The sequence below is a fragment of the Euphorbia lathyris genome, chromosome 7 (assembly GCF_963576675.1).
Source record: "Euphorbia lathyris chromosome 7, ddEupLath1.1, whole genome shotgun sequence".
NCBI classification, from domain to species: Eukaryota; Viridiplantae; Streptophyta; class Magnoliopsida; order Malpighiales; family Euphorbiaceae; genus Euphorbia; species Euphorbia lathyris.
The window spans coordinates 81407606-81420735 of record NC_088916.1 but is presented as its reverse complement, the minus strand read 5'-3'; the positions used below and the strand labels follow the sequence as shown (position 1 = coordinate 81420735).

Sequence of the window (13130 nt, the reverse complement as noted above, 5' to 3'; positions counted from 1 at the left end):
TAAAAATGCCTCACATCCTTCTTTTATCCAACGAAATGCTTGTACGGCTGATATTAAACATGATTCAATTACTGTGCGTTCACCAACAAATACTACCCTTTCCCCTTTAGCAGACTCTATGGCCACTTCTTTCGCACAACAGTCCACTACTGCCTTATGTTGAGACAACCAGTCCATCCCCAGAATGATATCAAATTCTTTAAAGTCCATTACCACCAAATCAACTAAAAACCCTATTCCTCGTATCTCTATCGGAATTTCCTTTCTTACACTATTCACCACAACACTATTACCCGCAGGCATATGAACTTGTAATTCATAGCCTAGTGACTCTATGTTACCCGGTATTTTCAATGCTAAAGCATGTGATATATATGAATGTGTTGATCCTGGATCTATCAAAACAAAAGCTGAGATATCGAAAATAAAAATAGTACCAGATATGACTTCTGGAGCAGCAGGTGCCTCGTCCTTAGTCATGGCATACATTCTTGTTCGAGGTTGTTCTTGTGTTGCCTGAGCTCCACTCGCACTAGGAATGCCACCTCGACCTCTTCCACGACCTTTACTAGTAGTACCATTGTCGCCAATACTGCTCTGCCCCACGGTAACAGAAAGAGTGTTACCCCTAGTACCTATCAAGGTCGGACAGTCGCGTTGAAAATGACCTTGTTCTCCACAAGCATAACAAACCATCCTCCCAGCTCTCCAACATGGCCCAAAATGATTTCTTCCACATGTTTCACAAGTCGGTGTTGGTGTAGATCTTCTCTCAAAAGGAACACTATCTCCAGCACTAAAGCCTCGACCAATACCCACAGATGGAGCACTATAAGAACTATGCTCAAAGGTCCCTCTACTCTGTCCACTAGATCTTTCGAAACCAGAAATGCCTCCACCTCGATGGCTAACATGATTACGCTGGAATCCTGATCTCCCAGCTGAATTCAGATATGAGCCCCCTCTTTTTGCAGAATTACTTTGTTCCCCGTGAGGCTCTGAATAACGTCTTTTAGTGCTCTCTATACGTCTCTCTTCCTGGAAAACGCGCTCTAATCTAGTAGCTGATTCTAGCAAGATCTTAAAATCAGTAATCTTGACAGCTAGATGCCTCTGAATTTCTAATCTCAGTCCCTGTTCGAAACAGTAACATTTGTCTTCCTCAGTCGCCACTGCATCTAGAGCATACTTGGAAAGTTCAGCAAATCGGAGTTCATATTCAGACACTGTCATGTTACCCTGCTTCAGATTGTAAAACTCCACTTTCTTTTCATCTCGATATACTCGGGGCATGTACTTATCAGCAAACTCCCTCTTAAAGTCTTCATATGTTAGTACCATAGGAGGAACGACAGCTCTTTGGATAGACTCCCACCAAGTAATCGCATGACTCTTAAGTAATGAAACAATGTAGTCTAATCGCTGCTCAAGAGTACACTTAAGCCTGTCTAGCACTCTTTCAGTATGTTTTAGCCATTCTTCCGCCTTGGTAGGATCAGTAGTACCCTCAAAGTCGTCTGCACCCATCTTCCTCAACCTTTCAAAATTATAATCAATTAAAGGATCTGTTTGAGCTCGAGCTTGAGTCTGGGCTTGTGCTCGAGCCGCAAAAAAGTTCATCATTTCAGCAAACTGTTGATATCCTTGGGGTATATTATCTCCGGGTACGCTTGCAGGCCTAGCACCATTACCAACATTTTGAGGTGCAAAGGATGCATGATGGGATTCAACAGAATCCTCACTAGACGCTCGGTCACTACGTGCTATATCCCTAGATGCCATAATCCTACAATATATCATAGACAAGGTTAATTTATGGTTTAATAAATAATTTAACTTTATCTTCCCTAACATCAGCCACTAAAAGTAATATTTGTTTCCCATAAATTGTATAAGAAATAATAAGACTTCATCTTGATAATTTGTTTGATATTTTTGTAGAACGCTACTCTAGGAATTAAAACAATGAGTTGATAAAATACTCAATCATAAATTAATGGTATAAAATCTATATATTTCTACAATAATAATAAGCAATAAATAAAGAACATATAATAGTGTCCACATATATCAAGTACTATATAAAAATTGTTTTCATTATAAAAAAGAAATATAAGAAGTGGTCATGTAAATTACTAACTACTAACTTTATAAATATAATCAAATTCATATTTTTTTTTTCAATAAATAAATAAAAATTACCCGAAAATCTTATATCACCTTAGTATTTAATTTTAAATTTTAAAATGTTATACAACAAATAATTGAAATAACAAATCAACAAAGTCAAAGCAGTGGGTCTAGGTAAGTATGGGTCTAGCTAAGTCCAACTAGTCATAAAGTTTGTCTAGGAATTTGAGATAAATTTAAATGTATATATACATGTATATATATCGTAATTATTTCAAATGATTTTTTTTCCAGAATCTCTATTTTCAAAAACTCCCTAAAAATCATAAAACTAACGCTCTGATACCACTAAATGTAACCTTTTAAAAAAAAAAATTATATATAAATTAAAAAAAAAAACTCAAATTTCATTCCATTCAATGTGCCATGAAAACGAGTACAGATAGTTCCATTATAGTCTTACAAAAATAAAATTTCAGCATAACATAATGTCAAATAATTAACAATCCAACACTTCAAATTTCATAAAATTATTAAAGGTAGTCAAACTAAAATCTCAGAAAAAAAATGACACAACATAATGAACAGATCGGTACACGCGTCGCTAATTCTTTGTTCCTGAAAAATGTTAGTGGCAAGGGGTGAGCTGCTAACTCAATAAGACAGTTAATTAAATATATAGCACACCACATACAAAATAAATCTTATGCTTTAACTTATAGGTGACCAAATAGCATATTCATTAATTATTTATTATTGAAAATTTTGATTTTGGGCCCTGCTTATCCCAATCTAGTAGTACCCAATGGTTGTTCTGCTATTTTATATACCTTCATACTATGGGTGTACACTATCGTAACAAATACCCGGTACCCCTTTCACTTATTTTTCCTTTTTAGGTACCCTTTCGTAACAAATACCCGGTACCTTAACACCATGTCGTAACAAATACCCTCTCCCGTTGCTGTTCCCGGACCACCCATTCTTTCCCCTTCCCCCGGCCCGGTGAAGTCCGATGAGATCAGATCTCGCGAACGAAGTGAAGTGATAGGAAGAGAAGACTGCTGGCGGGAGATCCCTATTCATTACACCCCCCCTTGTATAGTAAGGGGAAAACGGAAGTGCGCTCCTGCGCACCAGCTGAAGGAAGGAGCTTTTACAGCTTACCTTATTATTAGAGAAAGGGGAAAGCCGTGTCTATAATTCGCGTGAGCATAATAATTAATTTTTCTTAATTAAAATTTTACAACCATTGAATATACTATCATGGGTAAGCCTTTTTTTTTCTCATGTAAAGTTCTCATTCATGTCATGTGTAAAATATATAACAAAGTTTCATGTCATCATATATCACACATCATCAATTTATCAAGTATACATGTCAAGCACATAGATCAAATCAACAAGAATTTATTTATTTATTTTTTTTGTCATCAAATTAAGCATAGCACCCAACATGTAAACACACATACTATATATTTAATTAACCAATTACCTCTAATGCCAAAAGAAAATATAATTAAGCAATTTCTTCCAGTCCGTCTTCCACTTGATCCTCACCTCCTATATATAATATTTATTAGGTAAAGTCATTAACTAAACACTCATAAGTGCTAGAGAAAAAAAAATGTGAAATTAATATTTATTTATTAACTTAATTATCAATATTATATATAAACATGTGAGTCTACTGTCTTTTTTTTTTTTTTTTGAAACTTGCATTTAGAAAATTTATATGGGCATACATTATGAGAATTTTGTTCTTATTCAAAGAGATGTATACTTCCATCAAAACAATCAACAACAACCAAAATTTATATTTAAGAAAACCAAAAAGTTATAAAATTTTAATAATTAAATCATATTAGTAATAGTATATATATAAAAAATTAGCCTATATAAATTTTGATCTATTTTCGAAATTGGAAAATAGCATTAGTAAAAAAAAAAAATATAAAAAAATAAAAATCATAAAAAAATAAACTTTTCACCTTTGATGATATATATATATAATTTATCTTTTAAATATCTCATAAAATTATAACTCTTTTATATACTAACGAAACTATAAACATTCTAGCATAGTTTATTATAATCGTAAATAAAATACTATTCAAATACTACACATTGAAAATACTTATACAAAAATCATATGATTTTAACTTATAAAATGAAAATCATTTTGTACCTAGATTTGAGAAACTTGTAGCCTCCTCTAGTGAGAAAAAAAAAATACAATATGACTACTTTATATAGAAAATAAGTTATTTGTGTCCATAATTAATAAAAGCTTATCTTTACAATATTTTAATATAGTTTGAAAAAGAATCACACTATTACATTACTAATAATTTAGTTTGACCCACAAAACACAAAAGTCATAGTGAAATTTAATTTATTTGACCCATATGTATCTCTAACACAATTATTATTATTTTTTTTCTACATAAAATATTGTTTCATAAAAATAATTTAATTTTTTTTTGTTAATCTCTAATTTTTTTTTTTGGTAAGAAGGGAAGAAAAAAAAACAAACAAACAAAAACCTAACCCGGGATCAGTCTAGGAAGACTGACCCCAATCCTATCCTCAAGAAGAGAAGGTAACAGAAAAGAAGGAGGAACGGAAATGGTAGAAACACCTAACATCCCCCATGCCCAGCAGCTGCCAAGCGATCCGCCACGCGGTTTTGCTCCCTATAAATATGGGAGAAGGTAAGAGAATCGAAGGCAGGACGAAGCCTCAAGATGGCTTTAATGAGATTCTGACTCTTAAGATTCTGACTCTTAACATTCTCAAATTTAGAATCTCTAATTTATATAGTGTAGATTTTATTTATTTATGATATATTGTTTTTTATCCTAAATTTGAGAATGTTACACTATCATTATTATTGTTAAGCTCGGTTAAGTTCGGTAGCATTCAGTTAAGTTCAGTAGCATTTAGTTAAGTTCAGTATTTAATAGTATTCAGTTAAATTCAGTTCAGTATTATTCAGTTTAATTGGGTTCAGTTCAGTTTTTTTCAGCGATAAAGACAGAGCCTGATTTGGAATTCAGAAGTTCTGAACTCTCTCCGGATATCGAAGAACAAGCTCACCAAGTGTTCGACAAAATATCTGTGAGACATTATGCGCTTGTTTATCTACAATTTCCCTCATTTTAGTTTCTATTACTGTCAAAATGATTTTCAAATACTTGTCCATGAATCTACATCCAATTCTGCCATTGGAGAGCAAATTTTCTGTTCAGAAAAACAGAGGAACTTCGTATGCAAAAGTACACTGCAGAAAAAACCTTCATTCTCCTCGGCGTTCCAAGCTTCCTCCTGACTTTGGTGTTAATTTGTTCCTCAAAAATCCATCTACTCGTATCCATCCCTCGCAATTGGATTTGATTTTAGAGGATGATGAAAGAAGGGGAGAATGTAGAAGAGAACAAATTCGAAGCAAAACATGGTAAAAATAGTGAGGTTGTTTGGGAATCCGATGAAATTGAAGCCATTTCGTCTCTTTTCCAAGGAAGGATACCTCCAAAGCAGGGAGGGCAAATTGGACATAGAAAGACCTCTCCCTCTTCCACTTCCTTACAAGGTGAGACCCTTGGAACTTCCTTCTAAACAATCAGTGAAAGATGTTTCTCCATAGATATCATCTTCTCGGGCATCTATATGCAAGCAAGTGTACAAAAACCCTAGGTTTTTTATCAGTTTAGCAAAGCAGATTACATCACTTAATCCAGATCAAGATGTGTCTTTGGTTCTAGATGATTGTGCTCGCTTCTTGCGTAAACGGTCTTTGTCGTTAACCATTCGAGAGTTGGGTCATATGGGTCTTCCTGAGCGAGCTTTGCAGACCTTCTGTTGGACTCTCAAACAACCACACCTTTTCCCTGATGATCACATTTTGGCTTCCACTGTTGAAGTTCTGTCAAGGAATCAGGACTTGAAAATGCCACTCGATTTGCACAAGTTCACCTCTTTGGCGAGTCAGGGTGTGATTGAAGCAATGATTAGGGGCTTTATTAGAGATGGAAGCTTAAGCCTAGCTTGGAAAATTCTCTTGGTTTCTCAGCACAACAAAAGAATGTTAGACCCCAGCATTTACACAAAGTTGATACTAGAGCTTGGAAAGAATCCGGATAAGCACACTCTTGTTGTAGAGCTGTTGGATCAACTTGCGGAAAGAGAAGAATTGAATTTAAACCATCAGGATTGCACTGCTGTAATGAAAGTTTGCATTAGGCTTCGAAAATTCGAGTTCGTCAAGAGTTTATTCATTTGGTTTAAGCAATCTGGGCGTGAGCCAAATGTGGTTATGTATACTACACTGATTCACAGCCGTTATTGCAAAGAGAAGTACAGGGAAGCATTGGCTGTGGTTTGGGAAATGGAGGGTTCAAATTGTTTGTTTGATCTCACTGCTTATCGGGTTGTTATAAAGCTTTTCGTTGCCTTGAATGATCTCTCAAGGGCTGTGAGATATTTTGCAAAGCTCAAAGAGGCAGGTTTCTCTCCAACATATGACATATATAAGGATTTGATTTCAATTTACATGGTTTCTGGGAGGCTGGCCAAGTGCAAGGAGATTGCCAAAGAAGCTGAGATGGCAGGACTCGTTCTGGATGAACAAATGAGATCACAGTTGTTGCAACTTGAAAGAGCAACATAGTCCGCTTTCTCGCATCTCTAAATGCAACTATCCGTATTCATGAACTGTAAGACTATGTATGTATCTTCGTTTCAATAGAGAGTCTGATATTATTTTGAATATAAGCTCAAATTTTACTTTGTTTGAAGCTGGTAGATCAGATTCTTTTTGTTGAACGGCTAGAGTAGACTTTTAACAGTTAAACATGCGCATACATTTAGAGATAAGGTACAAATTTAGCCCTATGGTTATTGGTGGAGAACATATTTAGATTTCATGTATAAAACCGTGCAACGTTTGCACTAACATTTTGTAGATGGAGCGATTTCAGATTCCATTAACGGCAGATCCAACAGAAGTCAATTTCCGTTAATTTGATTTCATGTTTGCGCCATCTAAGATACAAAATTAGACTCCATGTATAAAACAGTGCAAATTTGAAATTTAACACTAAGGTTTCGTTTAGGTGGTGTAAATATGGAAGCAATCCATCTACAAAACGTTCATACTAACATTGTTCGGTTTTATAGGTGGAGTCTAAATCTATGCTCCCCGAATAACCATAGGGCTAATTTTGTATTTTATCCCATAAATTTATTTGCAATAACTTCTTTCTATTTCGCTTCTCATGGAATCAGTGGATTGAACATCGGTAAATTTAAGAAAAAGTCACTGATGCTGATATTTCATAATAGGTTTCTTCATTGATATAATAATATAATCATATTAGGACTTCAATTAACATTTTGATCTGCCAACCAGCATTGACAGAATACTTATAGTACTAACATATGCTCTCATTGGCGGACAGAGGTTCCACCCTGGACGGCTGAATCCAGGCGGATATGTGGATGCTGCATTTGCACCCCCAAACAGACCCGCTTCCCTGGCTCCGCCATTGTTTGCTCTCTCAATAAGTTTTTGAGATACGATAATTCACAGTCCGCTCCTTCCATTCACCATCTTCAAGATATGTTTCATAAAAGCTTACTTCTCCATTTGCTCTTACTGCCAATCCAATAGTGCTTCTTGTACCATAACATCCCTGTAAAACCAGACAAACAAATTAGAAACTTGAGAAAGATGCCATTACTTCCACATATACGAGAACAAATCACGTATCGAACATACATACCAGCGGGGTGTCTACTTGTACAAATATGGAGCTTAGGCTGTATTCCCAATCACGAGAACAAATACCAGGCAACCTGCTTTTCTCAGCTTTAACTGTATCTCCCATTAGCTTCTTTATCATCTTTTTGACAGGTATTTCGCCGGCGCCATATTTATCAAGCTGATCCTCAAAATTCAGCTTCAAACGCTGTGCCTGAATGGAAGGACAAAAGATGAATACCGTACGGTTTTTCAGAGAAGAAAGAATTGTTCGGTAAATTGTAACCTTAGGCCAGGGAGAGTCGAGCTTTGCATTGGAAAGAACATGAATGCCCGGCTTCACCTCTTGAATGTCAATAGCTTCACCTTTTGGTCTGTTGGAGATGTATACCATGGTGTTGGATGGAATATCAGCCAATATCAAGTTGAATCCGTTGTACTGATGAGCCTCTTTCACCAGTGTTTCTGCAAATTCTTTTGGACCCTTCGAACTCTATCATGTTGCAGAGAAAGCAATGTAGTCAATAACATAAAAATCGGATGAAGGTACAATTCTACTCCTAATGTTTCTCTTTTAGACGTGCAATCTAGCTTTTAGAAGGGGCTTGATGTTGCTCTCAACGTATAAACTCTATACCAACTTACCATTTATATGTCGATAGTGGCAGACGGAGGTGTGTGTTATATGTCGAAAGTGGCAGGCGGAGGTCCAACCTCTAGAATCCATCCTCGGTCGGGTGGTTCCAAGAGGCCTTCCGCCTGGGAAGAGAGTCGGGGTGCAATATTTTCTTTAGGGGCTCAATATTGCTCTCAACATGTAAACACTATACCAATATTACCAGCTATATGGCGATAGTGGTGGAAGGAGGGGAGTGCACGTGGTCCGTTGCACTCCCGGCCTCCGGAATCTATCCTAGAAGGGGTGGAATCTTATATATATATATATCATAAATAACATTAATAAGTCATTATAAACTATAAATAACGTCCATAACAAGTCATTTATTCATCAAAAAGAAACATTTAATACTTCAAATTATTGAAACTATAGAAAAGGCACGGCTGCTATATTCTTTTCTTTAGATTTTGATTTATTTACTAGAGTATCAGAACGTCCGACACTCGTACGTTAACCTTCTAGAAGTTCGGTGCTTCCTAGGCCTATACCATTCATTACCATTTATACATTAACAGGGGCGGAGGGAGGAGAGTGCACGGGTCTGTTGCACTCTCACCACTAGAATCCACCCTAGGAGGGATGGTTCGAGGCGGCCCTCCCCCTGAAAAGAGAGTCTGGGAATGCTGCAAAGCTTGCAATTGCAATGCACCCCAAACCCTCTTCCCAGGCTCCGCCACTGTATCTCGAGAGGAATATACGTCCACTCAGATTGTTACGGGCTAAACTTTTTGCCCCAAACCAGACAGAAATTATCTTACCTCCAAGAAAAGAACAGGAAGTTCTCCTCTGCTTTTCGCCTCGGGAAGGCTATGGAGCTCCAAAACATTAGTAAGAGAAGCTACTCTGCCAGACCTTGAACAGGCCAACCATGTTCCTCCTGCTACACAATCTCTCCCTCCCAATATATCACACCCATCCCACCATGCCACTGCTTCTGTTTTCCTGTATATATATATATATAAACGCTTAAAATTTAGTACTTTTTATCGTTTGTCACCCTGCACTTCTACTGAACTTGTCAATTTTGGACCTCCGGTATTCTTATTGGAGGTGCTCACCGTTTGTAGTTCTTGCAGCAAATAAGGATACCAGAAGTCTAAAACGGACAAGTTTAATACATAATTATACACTTAAATTTAGTACTTTTTATCGTTTGACACCCTGCACTTCTACTGAACTTGTCAATTTTGGACCTCCGGTATTCTTATTGGAGGTGCTCATCATTTGTAGTTCTTGCAGCAAATAAGGATACCAGAAGTCTAAAACGGACGAGTTTAATACATAATTATACACTTAAATTTAGTACTTTTTATCGTTTGACACCCTGTACTTCTACTGAACTTGTCAATTTTGGACCTCCAATATTCTTATTGGAGGTGCTCGCCGTTTGTAGTTCTCAATAAGGATACCAGAAGTCTAAAGCGGACAAGTTTAATACATAATTATACACTTAAATTTAGTACTTTTTATGGTTTGACACCCTGTACTTCTACTGAACCTGTCAATTTTGGACCTCCGATATTCTTATTGAAGGTGCTCAACGTTTGTAGTTCTCGCAGCAAAGAAGGATACCAGAAGTCTAAAACCGACAAGTTTAGTTTAAGTACAGGGTGTCAAACGACGAAAAGTGTATATATATATATATATACATGCAACACAAAAACACACTTTATTCACAGGAATGAATTCTGTTAGCTTAATACATAGTTATACACCTAAAATTTAGTACTTTTTGTCGTTTGACTCGGCAAAATGCCGCCGTACCAGCGACACGACACGGATCCGGTACAAAATCCTTGTCGGATTCGTAAGTGAACACTCGGATACGGCAAGCTCGGAACTGCCCTCCATCTCCGGCGAAAGCTGAGGAAGGTCTGCCGCCCTGCCGCCGTCAAATGTATCTTCCTGTTCGTTGAGATTGTTTCAATGAAGAAGGTGCACAGCCCTAATGGGCTGTGCACCATTTTTTAAGAAAATTGGGCCCAGACAAAACGACGTCGTTTAATCTGGACCCAGTTTTTTTTTAATTAGTTCTGAACGCCAAAACGATGTTGCTTTGGAGTGCAGAACCAATGAAAATAAAATCCCGCCTAAAGAGTATTTTAAAAAACAATCTAATTAAAGTAAAAGCAGATTAATTTTTTATATGAAAAAGAAAATTAAACTTAATTGGGAATCAAACCTGTTTGCTTTAGGCTTGTGTATCTTGTGCTTTTGTTGATTGAACTTTTAATTTTAAATTAATACAGTTGATGGATGTTTTAAATTTTGGGTTTTTTTTGGAATTTATATATATATATATATATATAAATTATTCCCGTATCCCCGTACCCGTGTCCAAAATTTTTTAACTTGCCATACCGGATACTCGGATCCGCACCCGTGTGAGACACTCGTATCCGAGTCCATGTAACATAGTTTGACACCATGTACTTCTGCTGAACTTATCAATTTTAGACCTCTATTCTTATTCGAGGTGCTCCCCTTTGCAACAAATAAGGATACCAGAAGTCTAAAACTGAAAATTTTAGTTAGAAACTATGTTGCACGGAAATGGAAACAGAAAATAAAACGGATACCGGAAAAAGTTATTTCTAAGAAAAATTAGCTAGGAAATGATAAAGAAACAGAAACGGACACGAAACATAGAAATGCTAATGAAGAAGAGTTTCCATGCAACATAGAGTTGAAGTATGAAACGCAGAAACGAAAAGCGGATTCTTTTCGAACCATTTCTCATAGACCATAATTGCAGAACTTGCCTGTTGTGATATTCATCTCTGTTTTGCAGGAGAAGCAAAGGATAGAGGGGATGAGTTTGCCAAATAAATGCAGATATGCACATTTTCTCAACACAAATCAAACTTGGATGAAGTTGGACAATCTTATATAGAGAAAAAGGGAAATAATCTATCAGTCCCTACCTTTTTACGTAACATACTGTTTAGTCCCTTTATTTTGAAAAACACATTATAAGGTCCTTATCTTTTATCAATATTAACCTTTGGTACTTTTGTCCTTCTTTTTTAGATTTTAAACGGAATATATGTTAGCTTATAAAACAGTCATGATACTCTGATATTTTTTTTATCAGTCTCTTTATGCAAATATAAAGGTTAAAATTTAAAAAAGATAAACATAATGACCAAAAATTAATAGTGACAAATAATATGTTTTTCAAAAGGCCTAATACATAAATAACTCCTGAACTTGTCCAAATGTTGCAACCGTCTTCCCAACTTTCAATTGTAACAAATTACCTCTTAAACTTGTCCAATTGTAAAACATAACCCCTCAAACTTGTCCAATTGTAAAACATAACCAAATTGAGATTTTTTTTACCCCGTACTTGAAGCAACCGTAAAAACGTTTCCCTGGATTCGTATCACGCCATGAAATCTTCAATGGAGCTATTTCTTCACATAAACACTTTTTCACCCCCATAATATCTCAAAACTTTGAATCAAGAAATCACTAAAAAACGAATAGGAATAACAAAAAAAAAGACCGTTAGGTTGAAGAATAAGTTGAAAAATTAGGGATTTGGTTACTAAAATACTGATTTTTTTGAGTCCAAAGATCTGATTATCACATTCCACGAGCATTGCAACTTTTGTATTTGACGTGTTTCTTCAATTGCAGTCCATATCAGCAATTTGGGGTTCTGTTTTATAATTGGACAAGTTTGAGGGGTTATGTTTTACAATTGGACAAATTTAAAGAATAAGTTATTACAATTAAAAGTTGGAGAAAAAGTTGCAACATTTGGACAAATTCAAGGAGTTATTTGTGTATTAGGGCTTTTCAAAATAGGAACACTAAATAATATATTATTATTATTATTATCTAAAAATGACAGTAATAATAAATTATTTACTCAAAGAGAAAAAGGTTTGTGACGTGTCTAGTATATAGTAATTACAGCATAACAGTGGATCCTGACCTGGAATAGGAAAGGCTGAAGCTTATCTCTCTCTCTGGTTTTATAGCAAAATGGTGGGCTATTGAGTTTGCTCAAAGGATTGCTAATTTTTTAAATTCTATCCATAATCATTTTTCGATTGTCCTATCCAAAATTTGGTTCTTACGGTTTGATTTATTATTCAGTAATATTTGTCTCATGATCTATTAAAATATTTAGTTTTGCCTCTTGATTATTATTTGGTAGTATATACGTTTTGATCTGTCAAAATTAGTGAAATCTCAACTATTGAATGTAGATGGTAAATTATCGGTTGAAATTTCCTCAATTTTGATAGATCATAGACAAATATTACCGAATAAAAAGTTATGGGGGCAAAAATCAACATTTTAGATAGACCACAGCATAAAGATTAATATTTTAGACAGGTCAAGGAGCAAACGACAAAAACCAAATTTGTGGGAGGCAAATAGTGCCTTAATCCTAATCATTTTCAAGATAATTTTGATTTTTTGTTATTGTCGTGTCATACGTAAAAAGTCAATTATTTTTAATGCGACTGTTATGTTATTATTTAGGTGAATTTTTACCATCTGAAATGATCGGAATGATTTTATTAAAATAAAAATTAATGTTTA

The 13130-nt window shown here is 35.5% G+C and overlaps 1 protein-coding gene and 1 pseudogene across 5 annotated transcripts; one reads left to right on the top strand and one right to left on the bottom strand.

The window, feature by feature from the left end:
• Positions 1–5259: 5259 nt before the first annotated feature.
• On the top strand, positions 5260–7730 carry LOC136235622 (pentatricopeptide repeat-containing protein At2g01860-like; annotated as a pseudogene).
• LOC136235623 (uncharacterized) lies at positions 7683–11422 on the bottom strand. Of its 5 annotated transcripts, none has more exons than XM_066025434.1 (5): positions 11333–11422; positions 9329–9512; positions 8178–8384; positions 7914–8105; positions 7683–7823 (listed from the first exon to the last, which is right to left on the bottom strand). In XM_066025434.1, exons 1-5 carry the CDS (start codon positions 11413–11415, stop codon positions 7689–7691), a joined length of 801 nt encoding a protein of 266 aa, XP_065881506.1. In that variant the 5' UTR covers positions 11416–11422; the 3' UTR covers positions 7683–7688. The 5 variants fall into 5 exon arrangements, with proteins under 5 accessions (XP_065881506.1, XP_065881503.1, XP_065881505.1 ...); XM_066025431.1 differs by lacking the exon at positions 11333–11422 and adding an exon at positions 10335–10554; XM_066025433.1 differs by having other exon boundaries at positions 7914–8384.
• Positions 11423–13130: the final 1708 nt, after the last annotated feature.

Bases quoted from the DNA above. Each gene is read 5' to 3' on its own strand.
- LOC136235623 (XM_066025430.1), bottom strand. From the start codon at position 10,534: ATGGTGCACAGCCCATTAGGGCTGTGCACCTTCTTCATTGAAACAATC. The intron at 8,385-9,328 runs GTAAGATAATTT...GCAACATGATAG, and splicing joins TTCCTGTTCTTTTCTTGGAG to AGTTCGAAGGGTCCAAAAGA. The intron at 7,824-7,913 runs GTATGTATGTTC...CTGGTTTTACAG, and splicing joins TACAAGTAGACACCCCGCTG to GGATGTTATGGTACAAGAAG.